The sequence below is a fragment of the Pleurodeles waltl genome, chromosome 10, assembly GCF_031143425.1.
Source record: "Pleurodeles waltl isolate 20211129_DDA chromosome 10, aPleWal1.hap1.20221129, whole genome shotgun sequence".
Taxonomy (NCBI): Eukaryota; Metazoa; Chordata; class Amphibia; order Caudata; family Salamandridae; genus Pleurodeles; species Pleurodeles waltl.
The window spans coordinates 947106191-947123833 of record NC_090449.1 but is presented as its reverse complement, the minus strand read 5'-3'; the positions used below and the strand labels follow the sequence as shown (position 1 = coordinate 947123833).

At 45.9% G+C, this 17643-nt stretch overlaps 1 protein-coding gene across 2 annotated transcripts in view; it reads right to left on the bottom strand.

The window, feature by feature from the left end:
• The window catches only part of LOC138262058 (serum paraoxonase/arylesterase 2-like), a 444264-nt gene that overhangs the window by 136202 nt on the left and 290419 nt on the right, over positions 1–17643 (bottom strand). For both annotated transcript variants that reach the window (XM_069211747.1, XM_069211748.1), the window contains exon 5: positions 3732–3858. In XM_069211747.1, the coding sequence (XP_069067848.1) occupies positions 3732–3858 (127 nt within the window). The remainder of the gene's footprint in view (positions 1–3731; positions 3859–17643) is intronic.

The following is a 17643-nucleotide window of genomic DNA, read 5'->3' as shown; positions in this document are numbered from 1 at the left end:
TTAGCGAATGCGTTAAATAAACCAATGTTCTTTAAATTTTGACAGGACAAACCTGCTGAATTTTAACAGGGCAAAACATATTGTAATTACTGTATCATGCGGATTTTGCTGTGTTAATTGGAAAATGGGTGATTGGTAAGGGCAGGTAAGTACCTACACTTAGCAAAAGGCCACTAACCTCCACTTAGGTCCAGTTAGGTCTCAATAAATTAAACCCAGCTCAACCCTTGGTAGCTTGGTAATGAGCAACAAGGCTTAACTTAGGAGACAAATGTGTAAAGCATTTAAAAATCACAAAACAGTAAATAAGTAAAACACAGAACAGGATAAAAATCCAACAACAATTTATAAAAATAGATTATATTTTTATCTTTAAAATGACACCAAAATGAATAAAATCGGATATGGGGAACCGGAGATATGAATTTTTAAAGAATTACTGTTTTCTAGCGCATAGAAATGAAAAGCTCCAATCTGGTCATCTGGTCGCACCTCGACTAGGGCAAAGTCAAAGTTTAAGGCTGACCGGGATGGAGCCCTGCTCGGCTACAGCGCGCGGGAGGCCTCGGTCAAAAGTTTACCTTCGGAGTTAGTCATTTTCCTGAAGATTTTCTGGAACAAGTTGCCTGTTCAGGCGACCTCCTGGAACTCTTCCTCGGATACACGTTGCAGGAGCCCTCAGTGGAGATTTCTACCTTCGGACGTAGTCATTTTTTCAAGATGAAAATCCTTCGACCGGGGCAAACCTGCATCTTGATCTGACATCCTTGGAGCCCTCTTCGGATACACTGCTCGGGAGGTCCCGGTCATCTTTCTACATTCGGACGCAGTCACTTTTTTGGAGATTTTCTTCACCGGGACGAACCTGCAAGTCAGGCTGGGTTGCGGTTGAGGCAAGCCGGCTAGAGTTGCAGCGGCAGGTCGGTCCCTTTATGGAGCTTTTTTCCAAAAGTTCTACAAAATTCTGGATCTTCTCCCAGATGTTCTTTTAAGGTTCTTTTGAGGTCCACAGCTCACGCCAAAGTTCCAGAAGATCTGAGATGCTCCTTGAGGGTGCGGACTACAACTCCCAGAATGCACCAGGTGCAAACTCCAATTTGGCCACTGGACAGTGGTCAGCTGGTCAGTTTCTTCAGGAATTGGTGCAGGGGACTCTGGTTAGCAAATTTTCACCTGTATCAAACCGGGAGTCCCTCCTTGAACCAGTTGAAGCCAGGCAAATTCCTTTTTGTGGTGAAGCCCAAGTGTGCAGCTGGTGCAGTCCTCCAGAGTGCAGTGTCCAGGTGCAGGACAGGGGTCCAGTAGAGCAGTCCTTCCTCTTCTGAGGTTTTTCATTGTAGGGATCTGGTAGGGATCTGAGGTGTGGGTGCAGCTCCGCCAGTTTTATCCTTGCTCCTAGGTGAAAAACAGGTGGGTCCTGGTTCTCCAATTAGATACAGGTTTATTCCTCCTGTGATGACCACTTCCTGGGAAGTGTGGCAAAAATCAATCCCAGGGAGCTACATTCATCAAAAGTCCGTCATGGCTATAAGTGATTTTTGGAGGTTACATCTGGCTGAGCCCACCCACAGGTAAACACTCCTAACCTAATCAGGGATGCACCTAATTGTCTGGGTTTGCAGGATGTGAGGGAGGTACTGGGCTGCTCCAAATGTCCTTCCCTGCCTCTGAAGACCTGTTTGGCAGCCCTCTCCCTTCCCCATCTGCTGAGGGAAGTCCTCCTCCCCCAGGCACATTCCTTTGTGTTCAGCCCAGGCTACTTCACACCTCATCAATACAGCCTGGCCAGGCTGCCAGAGGCTGGCCAATCAGAGCAGACCACTACAGGGCTGAAGTTGGCAACTTTTTAGGTAGAGTTTAAAACTCTTTACCTGAACAAGTTATATTAAATCCAACAATTGTAAGTTGTGGGATTTATTATAACAAGTAACTTGATACCAAACGTGAAGTATCTGACACTTAAGGGGACTTTATAAATTAAAATAAATTCTCTCCATTCTAGCCTATGGAGGCCATTCACTACAATGAGGAAAAAAACAAATGTTGCTGTTTTACCTCATCAGGGCTTATAAAACTATTTTTATAAGGTACCTGCTTGTGGTTACATGGCACCCAACCCTTGGGGCACACAGGGCACACCTTAGGGGTGCCGTATATGTAAAATAAGGTAGTTTAAGACTTTGGAAGTACTTTTAATTCCAAAGTCGAATTTGCATGTAACTTTAATTTAAAAGCAGCCAGCAAGGCAGGCCTGCCTTTAAAATGACACTGTGCACCCTAGCAGTGCACCTATGGGTGCACTACCTATGCTGGGGTCCCTAAACCTACACACCCTACCATATACTAGGGATATATAGGTAGGTTGACATAGCCAATTATAAGTAGCCTAATTTGCATACTTATTTTATACAAAGAACAGGCCCTGTGAATGGTTAGCAGTACCTAGGGCACCATCAGAGTCAGGAAAACACCAGCAAAAATTGAAAAATGGGGGCAAAAAGTTAGGGGGCCTCTGCAATCAGCCCTGTTGTCTCACAGTGTTAAACACCAAAAACTGTGCATGCTTTTCCCGAAAAACTCATAATAGGTGACACAATTTAATTCTGGATTTTTTTACACTAGAATCTCTCCATGGGTTGGATTTACTAAAACCTTTTACAATGCATTTTATTACATGAAATACTTTATCTCAGGCATGAGGAGTGCAGTATCAGTATCAGGCTTTCGTTCCCCTTGCATGAATCTAGGCACTGAACACAACTGGAACAAGAAAGCGAGGGGCATATTTATATTCAGTTTGCGCCAAATTAGTGTCCTTTTTTTTCACACTAATTCAGCGCAAACCTAACTCCATATTTATACTTTGGCGCTAGACACGTCTAGCACCAAAGTTATGGAGTTAATGTCATTTCCTGGACGCACAAACCTACCTTGCGTCAATGAGATGCAAGGTAGGCGTTCCCATGCAGAAAATGACTCTATGGCCCTTGTGCCATATTTATCCACCCGTGCTAATATTATGCGCGTGGGGATGGGGGTCTTAAATAATGGGGCTAAGCTTGCTTAGCGCCATTATTTAACGCCTGGGGATTGGCAGGTGTTAGGGGACCTGTGGGCTTATTTCCATGGTCAGAGACCATGGAAAGAGCCCACAGCTGCCCTTCACTGGCCCCAGGGACACCCCAACCCACACCAGGAAGACACCTAAGGATGGGGGGACCCCATCTCAGGTAAGTAGAGGTGAGTATACTTTAAAAAAATGTAGGTGCCATGGGGGGGCTAACTTGGGGCCCCCCTACATAGCACTGGGGGGCATGACTCCTGTCTTTACTTAGACACGAGTCATGTTCATGGGGGTTGTGCGCTGAAATATGGCATTAATCAGGTTAGAGTTATTTACTTGACTCTAACCTGACTAGCGCCATTCTTTGACTCACAAACTCCAGTTTTCCCTACGCCTCCCCTACCCGGTTAGTGTCAACTATTTTGACGCTAACCGGGCCTTACTGCCGGCTAATGTCATCCCATAAATATGATGCCTGGCCGGCATCTTGGGATGGTGCTAGCCGGCGATATACTTTTTGACGCTAAACTGCGTTAGTGCAGTTTAGAGTCAAAAAGTATAAATCAGAGCATAAATACATTGCCATGTGTTTCGATTTACAAGCAAACTGAAGAAAATAGTCAGTCTTAAAATGTTAAACTTTGTTTTCAGTGCACCTTTTGCATACCTTTGTAGCAGCTCGTGTTCTATAGTTTTGAGGTGTAGAAGCGACTTTTCCTCTTCTTGAAATTTAAATAGTTCCACTGTAGTACTAACTTTTGGGTGATTAACCACAAAAACATAGACTGAATCATCTAGAAGTGAAAAGGATAATATATAGATTAGTTACAAAATGTGATTAACCGCTCGCAGTCATACGATCTTTCATACATAGCATTTAAAGACACCAACTATTAATTTGTTGAAGTCAAAAAATGAATCACAACGATTCTTCCCTCGTAGACCTTAAATAAATATACATACTTGCTACTAAACCCATCTCGTCTGGTCAGTAGAGGTGAAATAAAAATCTTCTTCATCACCAATGCACTTACAAATTGGGAGCGAAGTAACCATAATTAGAGGTGAAAACACACTGTGTTCTATCAATAAATTATTCATTCACTTAATATTGGTTTGTGATTCACTGCATCCTTCAATTTTGGATGTTTATTGAGAACGTTTTACCATAAAGTAATGTGAATTATTTCACTATTATTTAATCAAAATCACAGTATTTAAGAATGACCCCCATTCCAATATAGTTTGCTAAGACTTTAGAACAATTCCAATAAGACATTTGGGAGGCCAATGCACTTGAAAGTAGCTCTCTCAATGAACACTGCAGCAAAATACAGCTAGACACTTTAATGGTCATTTTATCACATTTATTGGGGAAGAGCCATAGCCCACAGGTGTTAGAAACTATCTTAACAGCAACATGGAAAGACTTTGATTAGAGAATGTGCTTGTTCGCTGAAAGATGAATCCGTAGAGAGAGCATTGTGGATAGCTGAGTCAGAATGTTGAAGACGAGAGTCTTGGTGGGTAAATGTGACGGGTGGGTGGGCGAAAGTAAGCAGATGATGTCTGAAGGTTCGTGGGTGAAAGTGAGGGACTCAGTGAAAAATTTCTCTACCTAGAACGAAAGTAAAATGAGAGATTGAGGGGCATATTTATACTCCGTTTGCGCCGAATGTGCGTCGTTTTTTTAGACGCAAATTCGGCGCAAAACTAACGCCATATTTATACTTTGGCGTTAGACGCGTCTAGCGCCAAAGTATGGGCAAATAGCGTCATTTTTTTGCGTGAACGCCTTCCTTGCGTTAATGAGATGCAAGGAAGGCGTTCCCGTCTAAAAAAATGACGGCGACGCAAATGCGTCGTATTTATACTCCCGGGCAAAAATCACGCCCGGGAGTGGTCGGGTCAAAAAACCCCGCATTTGCGCCACTTTTTAACGCCTGGGTCAGGGTAGGCGTTAAGGGACCTGTGGGCTCAAAATGAGCCCACAGCTGCCCTCCCATGCCCCCAGGGACCCCCCCTGCCACCCTTGCCCACCCCAGGAGGACACCCAAGGATGGAGGGACCCACCCCAGGGACATTCAGGTAAGTTCAGGTAAGTATACATTTTTTTTTTTTTAATATTTTTTTTTTGGCATAGGGGGGCCTGATTTGTGCCCCCCTACATGCCACAATGCCCAATGACCATGCCCAGGGGACAGAAGTCCCCTGGGCATGGCCAATGGGCAAGGGGGCATGACTCCTGTCTTTACTAAGACAGGAGTCATGTAAATGGCGTCTGGGCGTCGTTTAAAATGGCGCAAATCGGGTTAAGACGATTTTTTAGCGTCAACCTGACTTGCGCCATTTTGAAGACGCCCTAACGCCATTTTTCCCTATGCCAGCGCTGCCTGGTGTACGTGGTTTTTTTCCACGCACACCAGGCAGCGCCGGTCTGCTTGCGCCGGCTAACGCCATTCAATAAATACGGCGCCCGCATGGCGCTTCAGAATGGCGTTAGCCGTCGCAAAATTTTTTTACGCTAAACTGCGTTAGCGCAGTTTAGCGTCAAAAAGTATAAATACGGGCCTGAAAGTCTACATTTTGGGGTAGTAAGGGGCTGAAGCAGTCCTTTTTTACATGAATATTTTTATTACGTTTTCAGAACATATACACAGCATGTTAAATATTCAGCATATTAATGCATACATGTGGAACAGTAAAATCAGCTACGCAGTTAAATCATTCTGAGTCAGCAAAAGCATTCCCACCATGCTACAATTCACAAATTCTCTAGATCAAAATATTTCTACCCTGTGCCCCAAATTTATGTTTTGTCGAGCAACCACTTGCATGATATAGCATCTTTTCCTTGATTGCTCGGTTATCCATTCCACTCCTCTAATCAACTTGTGCCAGAGCTCTTTTGAATTTCTAGTTTTGACAGATGCCCATCTTTGCCTTGAGATATTCCATTCCCAGTAGGAAACAGGAATATCTTGATCCATCCTAGTCAACTGTAACACCCTGGGTGTATAGCTTTCGTTGTTGCCAGCACTGAGCCATTTTCTTGCCAAGTAATAATTGACTATGGCGCAATTCAAGGCTTCATGAAGCCAGACTCACGAGAATTCTGGAGAATGTGCCTTGCCAATTTGTAATTTTCCTCAGCCTGCTATGAGGATAGTTATATATGTAGAGCTATTTGATGTTGGTTGCATTGCAAGTGTGTTTGGATGGTGAGTAGGTGGTGCAATAGCTGCCTTGATCCATTCATCTTCTTCCAATAGACCAATGTTCTGTTAAAATAAAGGGTAAAGTCTGCAGGACAACAAAAAAGTGAGGTGTTAATTGTCAAGTATTGATAGGTGTTGGAGGTCTTGTGTCTACCCAAGGATTCCAGTGTTATTTTTTACCTTAAGGGAATTTGATCAAGTATCTATTTCATTGTTGTATGTCAACAGCCAGTTCAATTAATGTTGATTCAGTGTGTGATGCAGTTGTAAGTATTTAAAGAATTGTGAAGGGTGTGAATTCTATTCTTCTAAGAATGTCTCAAATGATTTGAGGTAACCATGACCCCATACATCTGCCAATATGGAGATTCAAACGAGATCCCATTAACCGAAACCTGAAAGTTTTATCACCTACCCTAGTAGTGTGCCACACCACAAGCAGTACTACTGTACTACTTTTTAAGTACTAAAAAATGCAGCTTGTGAATCAAGCCCTAAAAGTGTCGTGCTATTCATAACTTATGAGTATAACAATTTTCAAAATATTTTAATGTAAACTAATAACGTAGGATACCTGCCTATCATTATCAACTTAGCACTAAAAAAATGTTAAAGCACATTAAGATAATCAAATGCTTCATTAATAATTAAATCGTGTTTATATAGTTTACAAATTAATTTAAATATTTTTTAATTCCCACCATCACTGTCATTTTTGTATTTAAACACCATTTAGTAAATTATGTTACATTTTATGTATTTATTTTTTAAATGAAGGTTTTATTTACAGTTTGTAAAACTAAAATGTAAATATTTATTTGCATATAAAAATATATTTTAAAATCAATATAACTGTTAACACTTAAAGGCCCGTATTTATACTTTTTTTGCGCCGCATTTGCATCGTTTTTTGACGCAAAAACGGCGCAAACTTGCAAAATGCCATTGTATTTTGTAGGTTTGCGCCGTTTTGCGTCAAAAAGCGGCGCAAATGCGGCGCTAAAAAAAGTATAAATACGGGCCAAAGTGTATGTGTGTGTGTGTAGAACCTACACTGCAAGGACCAGTTCGGACCTCATAGCATGGTCCAGACAAACACCATCCTTATGCGGAGCAGTGCATTATGAGGACCGGTCCCCATAGTGTTTAGGCAGTTTTGAATACATGAAAAACTAAAACTGCTGTTATGTTTGACTAAGCCCACTCTATAATCTTCTTTACTATCAAAGAGTGTGTGGAGTTAGAATAGTAAATGCATACTTCATTATGGTAAATTGCCAGCCCTCATAATGATGGTTATGTTATCTTGTGTGTGTGTCATTTTAAATTCGCAATAATTATTTTCATTAACGTTATTTCCTACGCAATTTTATTTTGAGCCCCTTCCTCCACAGCTTTCTATGAGAGAGCGTAGCAGTATCTTTGCATGTTTCTGTGTCATGCTGGACTTACTCCATGGCTGGACTGGAGTATACTTATGATTATTCTGGGTCCTTTTTGGCTGTTACAACTTTAGAAGTGATGTGTGTGAATAAGAATGGCTTTACTCTTTTGTCGGTGGATGTTTCCTAGACCTTTTACTACTTCTCGATAATCCCCTCCTAACCCATCTCAGATCCCCTCCCATTGAGTAAGAATCTACCGTTCTCCAGGTACTCTCCCAGGTTCCTCTCACATTTACTATTAAAACACATAGCTACCTGTGTGGAGATCTCCATGCATGTGGCAGAACCTCTGCAGAGAAAAGATAGGAAAGGCAGAGCATGCAGTTTCTGCCCACAAGCCTGTGAATAAATAGCACAAAAGGAAGTTTGCGAATAGACCTCATCTGAAAAGAGCACATAAATGAACGGAGAGTTCCTCCCAGGCGCTGAATTTCCACAGAATATTGTATGATTATTTTTCTTTTAAAGTGTGCATTATATTTTACATGCTGTTACCTTTAGGTGTTAGACCAACTGTTGGAAAATGGGTTATTGGTAGGGCAGGTAGGTACCTACACCTAGCAACAAGCCACTAACCTCCACATAGGTACAGTTAGGTCTCAGTAAATTAATCCCAGCTCTACCCTTGGTAGCTTGGCATCGAGCGTCAAGGCTTAACTTAGGAGACAAATGTAAAGCATTCAAATATCACAAAACAGTAATTAAATAAAACACAGGAAACAGTTTAAAAATCCAAAACCAATTTATAAAAATAGCTTATATTTTTATCTTTAAAATGACACAAAAACGATTAAAATCGGTTCAGGGGAACCGGAGATATGAATTTTTAAAGTATTATTATTTTCTAGCGCTTAGAAACAAAAAGCGCCAATCGGGTCATCTGGTTGCACCAGGACCGGGGCAAAGTCAAACTTTCAGACCGACCGCGATGGAGCCCTGCAAGTCGCGGGAGGCCTCGGTTAAAAAGTTACCTTCTGACTTAGTCTCTTTTTTGATGTTTTTCTTCCCCGGGACGAACCTGCCAGTTGAATCCGACCTCCTGGAGCCCTTGTCCGGATACGCGAAGTCGGTTTCCTCGGTGGTGATTTTTACCTTCGGACTTAGTCGTTTTTTCGAGATGAAACTCCTTCGACCGGGGTAAACCTGGATCTTGATCCGACGTCCGTGGAGCCCTTCTCGGATACGATGGCTGGGAGGTCCCGGTCAACTTTTTACCTTCGGACTTAGTCTCTTTTTTGGATGTTTTTCTTTACCGGGACGAACCACGAAGTCAGGCCGGGTCGCGGTTGAGGCAAGCCGGCTAGAATTTCCGCATCGGGTCGGTCACTTTATGGAGCTTTTTTTCAAAAATTCTCCAATCTTTTCCAAACTTCTGGGGCTTCACCCAGATGTTCTTTTAAGGTTCTTTTGGGGTCCACAGCTCACCCCAAGGGTCCAGAAGTTCTGTGATGGTCCTTGGGAAGTGCGGACTTCAACTCCCAGAATTCACCTGCCGCAAACTCCTTTTTGGCCACTGGACAGTGGTCAGCTGGTCACTTTTTCAGGAGTTGGTGCAGGGGACTCTGGATAGCAATTTTTCACCTGTAGCAAACAGGGAGTCCCTCCTTGAACCAGTTGAAGCCAGGCAAAGTCCTTCTTGTGGTGAAGCCCAAGTGTGCAGCTGGTGCAGTCTTTCTGAGTGCAGGGTCCAGGTGCAGGCCAGGGGTCCAGCAGGGCAGTCCTTTTTCTTCTTTAGTTCCTTTCTTGTTGAATTCTGGAGGGGATCTGAGGCGTGGGTGCAGGTCTGCCAGTTTTATCCTTGCTCCTGGGTGAAAAGCAGGGGGGCCCTGGTTCTCCAATCAGGGACAGGGTCGTCCCCCTGTGATGACCACTTCCTGGGAAGTGTGGCAAAAATCCATCCCAGAAGGCAACAGTCTCTAAAAATCCAAAATGGATGAATCTGATTTTTGGAGGAGAGATCTGGCTGAGCCCACCCACTGGTGTGGCTAAAAATCATAAACACACCCCTCTCCTGCCCTCTCCTAATCTAATCAAGGGGGCACCTAGCTGTCTGGGGTTGCAGGATGTGGGGGTGTTGCTGGGTGCTCCAGATGTCCTTCTCTGCCTTTGAAGACCAGTTTGGCAGCCCTCCCCCTTCCTGCCTCACCATCTGCTGAGGGGAGATTCTCTCCCCCAAGCACATTCCTTTGTGTGAAGTCAGGCCACTTCACACCTCATTAAAGTAGCCTGGCAGAAGCTGCTGCAGGCTGGCCAATCAGAGCACAGCAGCAAAAACAATGCAGAGCTGAAATTGGCAACTTTTTAGGTAAAGTCTAAACTTTTTACCTGAACTGGTTTTATTAAATCCAACAACTGGAAGTTGTGGGATTTAGTATAACAATTAATTTGATACCAAATTATTGGGATGCAACATTTAAGGAGACCTTAAAATTTAAAATAAAGTCTGCCCATTCTAGCCTATGAAGGCCATTTACTTCAATGAGGGAAAAACGAATTTGGCTGTTTTTACCTCACCAGGGCTTATAAATCTATTTTTATAAAGTCCCTGCTTATAGTTACATGGCACCCAGCCCTAGGGGCACATAGGGCACACCTTAGGGGTGACTTATATGTAAAAATAAGGTAGTTTAAGACTTTGGAAGTACCTTTAATTCCAAAGTCGAATTTGCATATAACTTTAATTTAAAAGCAGCCAGCAAGGCAGGCTTGCTTTTAAAATGACACTGGGCACCTCAGCAATGCACCTAGGTGTGCACCACCTATGCTGTGGTCCCTAAACCTACATGCCCTACCATATACTAGGGACTTATAGGTAGGTTAACTTAGCCAATTATAATTAGCCTAATTTGCATATCCATTTTACACAGAGCACAGGCCCTGGGACTGGTTAGCAGTACCCAGGGCACCATCAGAGTCAGGTAAACACCAGCATAAAGTGGAAAATGGGGGCAAAAAGTAATGGGGCCTCTGCAATCAGCCCCAGTTTCTCACACAACCCCCCCCCAGCCCACACGCCCAGGAGACTCAGCCCAACCCTGGGAGAGTCTTCCTGGCTTGTTAGGCGAGGAAGACAGTGAAGAAAACTGGCTGTCCCTTTGCAGGGCCTACTCTGCCTTACATCCTCCTGTCAGGGTCTCTCCCTCTGGGTAGTGAACCCACCCCAACAATGAAAGGACCCATTTCAAACTGAAACTTCCCTCTAGGGGGGTCTTCCTCCTCTCTCTCTGCCAACTTGGGTAGTGAGGTGCCCACCTCCCCTACTCCTAACTTTGCTAGGGCAACACCTAGCTTACCCAAAGAGGTCACCCAACACTTGAGCAACCCCACCATGACCAACAGGGTCAGGGGGCCTACTTTGCTATTGGCCTTGGGGTCTGCCTCCCAGGCCAAGTACAGTGCTGCCAGGAAGGCTAGCACCCAGCAGAGGCTACTGACAGCTGTCAGTACCCAGAACCACACCCTAAGCTCTCCACTGACAGGTGGCTGAGCTGCTTTAGGGGCATCTTTGGGGTCCCGGCACCCCTCTTGCTGTCTAGAGTGGGGGGCTACCACCTCCTGTGGCAGACACCCTCCTTCCACTCTCCCTTCTGTCAGTGCAGGGGCAACACCTTGCATCTGGACAGCTGCCTGACTATTCAGGACTTCCTTGGGGTCAGGTGAGGCCTCACCAGTGCCAACTCTGGGCTCCCCCCCCTACTGGGGCAGAAGGCCCTTGGCTCCGTGGAACTCTCTTTAAGAGTGGCCTACCCTTCCTTTTCTTCTTTCCTTTTCTTGGGGACCCCTGTCTCCTAACTGTAGGGACTGACTCCCCAGGACTTTGGGTTGGGGTGGCGCCCTGGGCGACCACCCCATCTGTGACCAGACTCACCTCTGGGAGGTCATTGCCCAGGATACAATCTAGGGGGAGGTCAGCACTGACTACCACCCTAATCCAGTCAAGGATACCCTCCCTCTCTAGGGGCACTATGGCTACAGGTTTGGAGGTGACCTCCCCTGTGGCTATCCTGACTTTCTTTGTCTTTCCTGGGACATACATGTCTGGCGTCACTAACCGGTCACTCACTATAGTGTGACTGGCACAGGTGTCCCTCAGGCCAGTGGTAGGGATCCCATTCACTTGAATGTGGTGGAAGTGCCTACTCCCACCCTCAGGGATCACCAGCTTACCATCTGGTCCTGTCTCCCAGCACAATGCTAGGAGGACTTCATCATCTGAGGAATCCTCCTCTATGGCTACACTGCTAACCACCTTCCTTGGACAGACTGCATCTCCTCTGAAGTGACCTGTCTGCTGACAGTCAAAGCAAGCCCTACTGTCCAAGAGTTTTTTTTAACCCTGGGTCTCCCTGTCTCTGCTTGTCAGAGTGGGAGTGGGATTTACTCTCCTCCTTCTTAGGGTTCTGGGGTACAGAGGGAGTCTCTGTGGTGGGCTTACCACCTCCCTCCTTAGGTTTTTGGGGACCTGTCCCCCCCTTCTTGGAGTCTCCCCCCTGGGACTTGACAACCACCCTGGTTCTCAACCACTCATCAGCTGCCTCCCCTAGCTCTCTAGGGTTGGTCTGCTTAGAGTCCACTAGATGCTGGAGTAACCTTTCTTGGATACAATTGGTCAAGATGTGCTCTCTCATGATCAGATTGTATAACCCCTCATAAGTATCTACTTTGTTACCAATAATCCAGCCCTCTAGTGCCTTTAGTGAAATGTCCACAAAGTCAACCCAAGACTGGGTACTGACCTTCTGGGTGTCCCTGAACTTCAGTCTATATTGCTCTGGGGTCAGACCAAACTTCTTGGCTAAGCACCTCTTCATACTAGGGTATGAATCTGCCTCCTCCCCCCTTAAGGTCAGAAGCCTATCCCTCCCTGAGTTGGGGACCAACTCCCACAAAAGGGAACCCCAGTATTGAGGCCTAACCCTTCTCATTTGGAGTGCCCTCTCAAAGGCCCCCAGCCACTTATCTATGTCATCCCCCTCTACATAAGCAGGAACCACCCCCTTGGGTAATCTGGGGCAAACTCCCCCACCTATGGACACCTCAGCTTCTTTATCGCTGCTTCCATCTCTTTTCTCTTTGTAAGCCCACTTTTTCTTTTCTAGGGCCAGCTTCTCTGCTTCCAAAGCTATGTATGCTAGCTGGGCCTCCAGCTCTCTTTCTCTGATGGATGGGTTCTCTCCTCCTGAAAGGACCCCCTTCCCACCACTAGCTTTGGGCCTGCCCCTAGTGACTGTATCTACTGAGGACTGTTCTTCCTCGTCCTCACTTAGGGTCAGATGCCTTCCCTCCCCTGAGTGGTTAGAGCTTGCATCCTCCCTTCTTTCTCCCTCCTCTGGAGCTTCTTCTGACTCTACCTCTTGGGCCTCAGCCCATGCTGTCAGGGATGTGATCAGGATTTGCTTCCTGAGATCAGTGGTTGCAGGCAACCGTCTTTCAATACACAACCCCCTAAGCTGGACTACTGTCAGTGTGGGTAGGCTAGCCAGATCAAGCTCCATGGTTCCCTAGTTTTGTGTCAACAAAAACTTTTTGCAAAAATTGGAAACAAGAATTTAGAAAAATTACAAAAATTCAATAATTGAAATTAATCCAAATTAAAAATTAAAAACAATTTTTGCACTAGGACAATTTAAAGGATTTTTAATTTGTTTTACCTAAAACTGTAACGTGATATTGAACACAAGTACAGGATCCCGTCGCTGCTTCCAATTATGTTGGAAAATGGGTTATTGGTAGGGCAGGTAGGTACCTACACCTAGCAACAAGCCACTAACCTCCACATAGGTACAGTTAGGTCTCAGTAAATTAATCCCAGCTCTACCCTTGGTAGCTTGGCATCGAGCGTCAAGGCTTAACTTAGGAGACAAAGGCCCTCATTCTGACCTTGGCGGGCGGCGGAGGCCGCCCGCCAAAGTCCCGCCGTCAGGTTACCGTTCCGCGGTCAAAAGACCGCGGCGGTAATTCTGACTTTCCCGCTGGGCTGGCGGGCGGTCGCCTTCAGACCGCCCGCCAGCCCAGCGGGAAAGAGGCTTCCACGATGAAGCCGGCTCGGAATCGAGCCGGCGGAGTGGAAGCTGTGCGACGGGTGCAGTTGCACCCGTCGCGTATTTCACTGTCTGCGCAGCAGACAGTGAAATACATGTAGGGGCCCTCTTACGGGGGCCCCTGCAATGCCCATGCCAGTGGCATGGGCACTGCAGGGGCCCCCAGGGGCCCCGCGACCCCCCCTACCGCCATCCGGATCCCGGCGGTCGGACCGCCGGGATCTGGATGGCGGTAGGGGGGGGCGGAATCCCCGCGGCGGTGCAGCAAGCTGCGCCGCCGTGGAGGATTCAATGGGGCGGCGGTACACTGGCGGGAGCCCGCCAGTGGTGCCGGTCCGACCGCGGCTTTACCGCCGCGGTCGGAATCCCCATTGGAGCACCGCCGGCCTGTCGGCGGTGCTCCAGCGGTCCTCCGCCCTGGCGGTCTTTGACCGCCAGGGTCAGAATGAGGGCCAAAGTGTAAAGCATTCAAATATCACAAAACAGTAATTAAATAAAACACAGGAAACAGTTTAAAAATCCAAAACCAATTTATAAAAATAGCTTATATTTTTATCTTTAAAATGACACAAAAACGATTAAAATCGGTTCAGGGGAACCGGAGATATGAATTTTTAAAGTATTATTATTTTCTAGCGCTTAGAAACAAAAAGCGCCAATCGGGTCATCTGGTTGCACCAGGACCGGGGCAAAGTCAAACTTTCAGGCCGACCGCGATGGAGCCCTGCTCGGCTACAAGTCGCGGGAGGCCTCGGTTAAAAAGTTACCTTCTGACTTAGTCTCTTTTTTGATGTTTTTCTTCCCCGGGACGAACCTGCCAGTTGAATCCGACCTCCTGGAGCCCTTGTCCGGATACGCGAAGTCGGTTTCCTCGGTGGTGATTTTTACCTTCGGACTTAGTCGTTTTTTCGAGATGAAAATCCTTCGACCGGGGTAAACCTGGATCTTGATCCGACGTCCGTGGAGCCCTTCTCGGATACGATGGCTGGGAGGTCCCGGTCAACTTTTTACCTTCGGACTTAGTCTCTTTTTTGGATGTTTTTCTTTACCGGGACGAACCACGAAGTCAGGCCGGGTCGCGGTTGAGGCAAGCCGGCTAGAATTTCCGCGTCGGGTCGGTCACTTTATGGAGCTTTTTTAAAAAAATTCTCCAATCTTTTCCAAACTTCTGGGGCTTCACCCAGATGTTCTTTTAAGGTTCTTTTTGGGTCCACAGCTCACCCCAAGGGTCCAGAAGTTCTGTGATGGTCCTTGGGAAGTGCGGACTTCAACTCCCAGAATGCACCTGCCGCAAACTCCTTTTTGGCCACTGGACAGTGGTCAGCTGGTCACTTTTTCAGGAGTTGGTGCAGGGGACTCTGGATAGCAATTTTTCACCTGTAGCAAACAGGGAGTCCCTCCTTGAACCAGTTGAAGCCAGGCAAAGTCCTTCTTGTGGTGAAGCCCAAGTGTGCAGCTGGTGCAGTCTTTCTGAGTGCAGGGTCCAGGTGCAGGCCAGGGGTCCAGCAGGGCAGTCCTTCTTCTTCTTTAGTTCCTTTCTTGTTGAATTCTGGAGGGGATCTGAGGCGTGGGTGCAGGTCTGCCAGTTTTATCCTTGCTCCTGGGTGAAAAGCAGGGGGGCCCTGGTTCTCCAATCAGGGACAGGGTCATCCCCCTGTGATGACCACTTCCTGGGAAGTGTGGCAAAAATCCATCCCAGAAGGCAACAGTCTCTAAAAATCCAAAATGGATTAATCTGATTTTTGGAGGAGAGATCTGGCTGAGCCCACCCACTGGTGTGGCTAAAAATCATAAACACACCCCTCTCCTGCCCTCTCCTAATCTAATCAAGGGGGCACCTAGCTGTCTGGGGTTGCAGGATGTGGGGGTGTTGCTGGGTGCTCCAGATGTCCTTCTCTGCCTTTGAAGACCAGTTTGGCAGCCCTCCCCCTTCCTGCCTCACCATCTGCTGAGGGGAGATTCTCTCCCCCAAGCACATTCCTTTGTGTGAAGTCAGGCCACTTCACACCTCATTAAAGTAGCCTGGCAGAAGCTGCTGCAGGCTGGCCAATCAGAGCACAGCAGCAAAAACAATGCAGAGCTGAAATTGGCAACTTTTTAGGTAAAGTCTAAACTTTTTACCTGAACTGGTTATATTAAATCCAACAACTGGAAGTTGTGGGATTTAGTATAACAATCAATTTGATACCAAATTCTTGGTATGTAACATTTAAGGAGACTTTAAAATTTAAAATAAAGTCTGCCCATTCTAGCCTATGAAGGCCATTTACTTCAATGAGGGAAAAACGAATTTGGCTGTTTTTACCTCACCAGGGCTTATAAATTCTATTTTTATAAAGTCCCTGCTTATAGTTACATGACACCCAGCCCTAGGGGCACATAGGGCACACCTTAGGGGTGACTTATATGTAAAAATAAGGTAGTTTAAGACTTTGGAAGTACCTTTAATTCCAAAGTCGAATTTGCATATAACTTTAATTTAAAAGCAGCCAGCAAGGCAGGCCTGCTTTTAAAATGACACTGGGCACCTCAGCAATGCACCTAGGTGTGCACCACCTATGCTGTGGTCCCTAAACCTACATGCCCTACCATATACTAGGGACTTATAGGTAGGTTAACTTAGCCAATTATAATTAGCCTAATTGGCATATCCATTTTACACAGAGCACAGGCCCTGGGACTGGTTAGCAGTACACAGGGCACCATCAGAGTCAGGAAAACACCAGCATAAAGTGGAAAATGGGGGCAAAAAGTAATGGGGCCTCTGCAATCAGCCCCAGTTTCTCACACCAACAAATAGATAAAGAATACTGTGATCCTATTTCCCAAGTCTCTAATCTCCTTACTATCTCAGATCGCAGTTCCCATAATATTTTATGTGTTTCGACTGCTGCTCATAAGATGACTGCAATCTTATCAATGATGTGTGTAAAAAAGTATGTGAAAGTAGTGGAGCCAGTATTTTTTCTCAGAATATGTATCCCCACATGGTAGCCCCTTCATTTCCAGTCTCTCATAGCTAGTGCTGATTTTCCTCCAGCTATGATATTAGGGTGAAACCAAACTGTACATGTAAATTCCTGCTAATCATAGTAAGGAGTCACATGTTTGCATGCAGTGTCATTTTAGTGATTTTTGGGGCCTCAGAAAGATATACTTTATTAGGATCAACATTAACTGTATTGCTCATTTTCAACTAATTCAAGCTCACAGAGTAGTGAGTAGAAATGAGTCAAGGAAAAAGAGTGCGGGAGAGAGGTAAAAAGAAAGGTGGGTGCTGGACATGGCCCTTTCTGGAGGGTCATGCCCAAACCTTTTGCCTTCCTTCTCCCCTTTTTTGCTGAATTCATTGTTGTTGGCTTTAGGACTCCAGGCACTTTAACACTGCAGACCACTGGTAATATTCACATGCTCCTTCCCTAAAACATGGTAACCTTGGCCTATCCACAACTGGCATATTTAATTTACTTGTAAGTCCCTAGCAAAGTGTACTACTGGTGCCCAGGGCCTGTAAAGTAAATGCTACTATTGATTCTGCAGCACTGACTGGGCTCTCCTGTATTCCCTCTATACAGCAACACACAAAGGGAGCTTAGGTGGGCCTGATGGGCCATCAACACCCTGATGGGCCATTATTATCTTGATGGGCCATCACAGGCAGGATAGGAGGGAGGAGCTGACACACCTGAAATGGCAGGGTCCTGAGCCCTCACAAAGGGCTGCATAACCCATGCAGTGTGTCGGAAGAAAGAGAAGGAAGGGCAGGGAGTGTGTGCACATCAAAGGCCTCTCTTTGAAGTCTCCCCCACTTCAAAAGAATAACTGGGTATAAGTACTGAACCTCGGACACCAATAAACCAGTACACATCTGGGCC